The sequence below is a fragment of the Phytophthora infestans genome, genomic scaffold, assembly GCF_000142945.1.
Source record: "Phytophthora infestans T30-4 supercont1.50 genomic scaffold, whole genome shotgun sequence".
Lineage (NCBI taxonomy): Eukaryota > Oomycota > Peronosporomycetes > Peronosporales > Peronosporaceae > Phytophthora > Phytophthora infestans.
Genome location: NW_003303709.1, coordinates 684,957 through 687,337, shown reverse-complemented (window position 1 = coordinate 687,337; position 2,381 = coordinate 684,957). Strand labels below are relative to the sequence as shown.

Below are 2,381 nucleotides of genomic sequence, written 5' to 3'. Positions count from 1 at the left end.
TGCCTCGTAATTTACCGCTGAATTGATGACGATGGCGACGTGGGAGTGCAACAAATAATAAAATACCAGGACAAACATATGTTTTGAGGTTGCTTTAGGCGATATGGTTGCACTATTTCTTGTTGTGTTGTCGTTGTATGGTTGCGGTAACGCCGTTCGATATGGTCCGCCCTGCCGAATTGGAGGTGCACGACTGTACCTCCAATCTTGTAGCGCGTGTTTAAAGTGTTATACTGAAAATCTTTAGCTGGATAACTAAACAAGAGCTCATTTAAGCAAATCAAGAGTATACAGCCTCCATCACGGCTGCACACTTGCCTTGTGATGAAATCAGCTGCGTACTAGGAAGTTCCTAGGCGTGTGCAGGCCACAGATGACGTGAGACCTTTACATTCAGAGCGCCCTTCACCGGTAACGTCAGTGACAAATCATATGTCACTTCCTTGGGGCCAACTACCTCGACGTGAAATCTACTTAGTAGTCCAACGATAACCAGCTTCATCTCGAGCATGGCCAAGTTCATACCGAGGCACACACGAGGGCCAGCATTAAATGGAACTTGTAAGCCGAAACCGCGATGACTTTTCCGGAGGTGGAGTCGATTCATCGTTCGGGCTTGAATTCTTCAGCATCAGGCCCCCACACTTGCGTCATTCGACCCATAGAGTACGTTGCTAGACCGATTGCCGAACCAGCTGGGACAAACGTCCCAATCGGAGAGTGTCGTGTCTTCCCGTGCCTGCTTGGGCTCAAAAGGGACCGACGGATGCAGTCGAAGCGTCTCCTTCAATGCAGCTTCAAGATACACGAGCTCGCTAACATCCTGCATTGCAGGAGCGCCACCAGCTTTGAGCGTTGATAGCTTGTCTTCAATCTCCTTCCGAATAGCAGCCTCTACGCGAGGCTCATTCGAGAGGTTGACAAAGAACCAGCTCAGAGCTTGAGCGGTGGTATCACGCCCAGCAATGAGGAAGTTTACGACGATATTGCGCAAGTAATTCGGATCAAACTGGTGGCTCTTCGGCGTCTGGAGAGTTGTTCACTTTGTCAAGAAACAGTGACACGATGTCAGTCCCCTTCTTCTCTTCATCTTTTCCGTGAGACAGGGCCTTCTCTACTATATCCATCACGGTCTTGTCAATTACTTCAATGTCACGACGGAGCTGTCCTTCAACTCCTAGACCCAACCAGCGTTGAGTCTTTCAGAACCAACCTGGTCGTGTGAATCGAAATCGAAGAGCACGTTGAGCACGGTCAAATGATTTTTGGAATGGGTGCTCTTTGTCTGAGTCGAGACATCCCATGTGAACACCGAATCCAATCTCTGCGAATGCTTCGATGGTGAATCGGTTAAAGAGTTTGAAGAGATCTAGCGTATTGTGATTATCACAAGCACGTTGGAGGATGGCATAGAGAGTGACAGCATGACGCTGGATGACAGTTGTCATGGACTCTCGGAGAGTTCTCATAGTGAAGAGGTGACTGGCTGTTTTACGTTGATGCACCCACGGGTCTCCGTCGACTGCAAAGATTCCGTCACCCAAAAGATCTCGAAGGTTTTCGCACATGAACGGACCTTTTTCGAAATTGTGGAACTGGGTTTTCAACACATCCTCGAATGCTTCGGGGGTGAACAGGATAATGTTGCGAGGGATCCCAAGCGCTCGAATCACGATCGGCTCGGCGTTGAGCTGCTTGCCCAGTCGAGTGGTGAAGTCGTGCATGTCTCCTTTCACGCCATGGATGAGGAGATCCCAAGTATTTCCGATGAGTGGCAAAGTCGAGTCGGGGACATGGATCTTCGCTCTTTTGTCGGTGGACCCTCTTTTCGCGGTTTTGAGGCGAGAGGCAGCGAAAAGTAGAACCAGACTGCTAATTGCCACGATGACCAAATTTTCCGAAGATTTCTCGGTGAGTGTGGAGATCGGCAGCATCGTCACGTGAGCTCCACGCGTGACTTTCGGAAATGAGACCATTGGATTCAAATTTGAAAGGCCTGTAATTGAAGTTGACAAAAGGAGGATGGACCGCTTTCGATATGATGGCAACGGCGACTTGCCATAACCACGTTCCAGTAAGCACGTTGGCTCAACGACGTTGAAATTGCCGTTGGCGTGACTCACCACCTTGACTAGCGCATTAATAAAAAATAACATTTTGATAAAAATGATATCATTAAAAAATAATCGGTGAAAAGAGGGAGTGGACAAGTGACACAAAGCCTTCAATCGAATTAAGCATTGCCGAAGTCAACCAATTATTTATGCTCAAGACCTCTGTGTGTGAATAGTGTGAGGGTTTTCGCTACGCAATGAGCCGAAGCATTGGTATAGAAATTGTCGCTTTCTTAGGGGTGCTACTTCTTTGTTAGTATTTTTTTG

At 48.0% G+C, this 2,381-nt stretch overlaps 1 protein-coding gene across 1 annotated transcript; it reads right to left on the bottom strand.

Moving 5' to 3' along the window:
- Nucleotides 1-631: 631 nt before the first annotated feature.
- PITG_17178 (uncharacterized protein) lies at nucleotides 632-1,976 on the bottom strand (the record flags this gene model as incomplete). Its single annotated transcript, XM_002897024.1, has 2 exons — nucleotides 632-1,027; nucleotides 1,506-1,976. The coding sequence occupies 2 exons, from the start codon at nucleotides 1,974-1,976 to the stop codon at nucleotides 632-634; spliced, it is 867 nt and encodes a 288-aa protein (XP_002897070.1).
- Nucleotides 1,977-2,381: the final 405 nt, after the last annotated feature.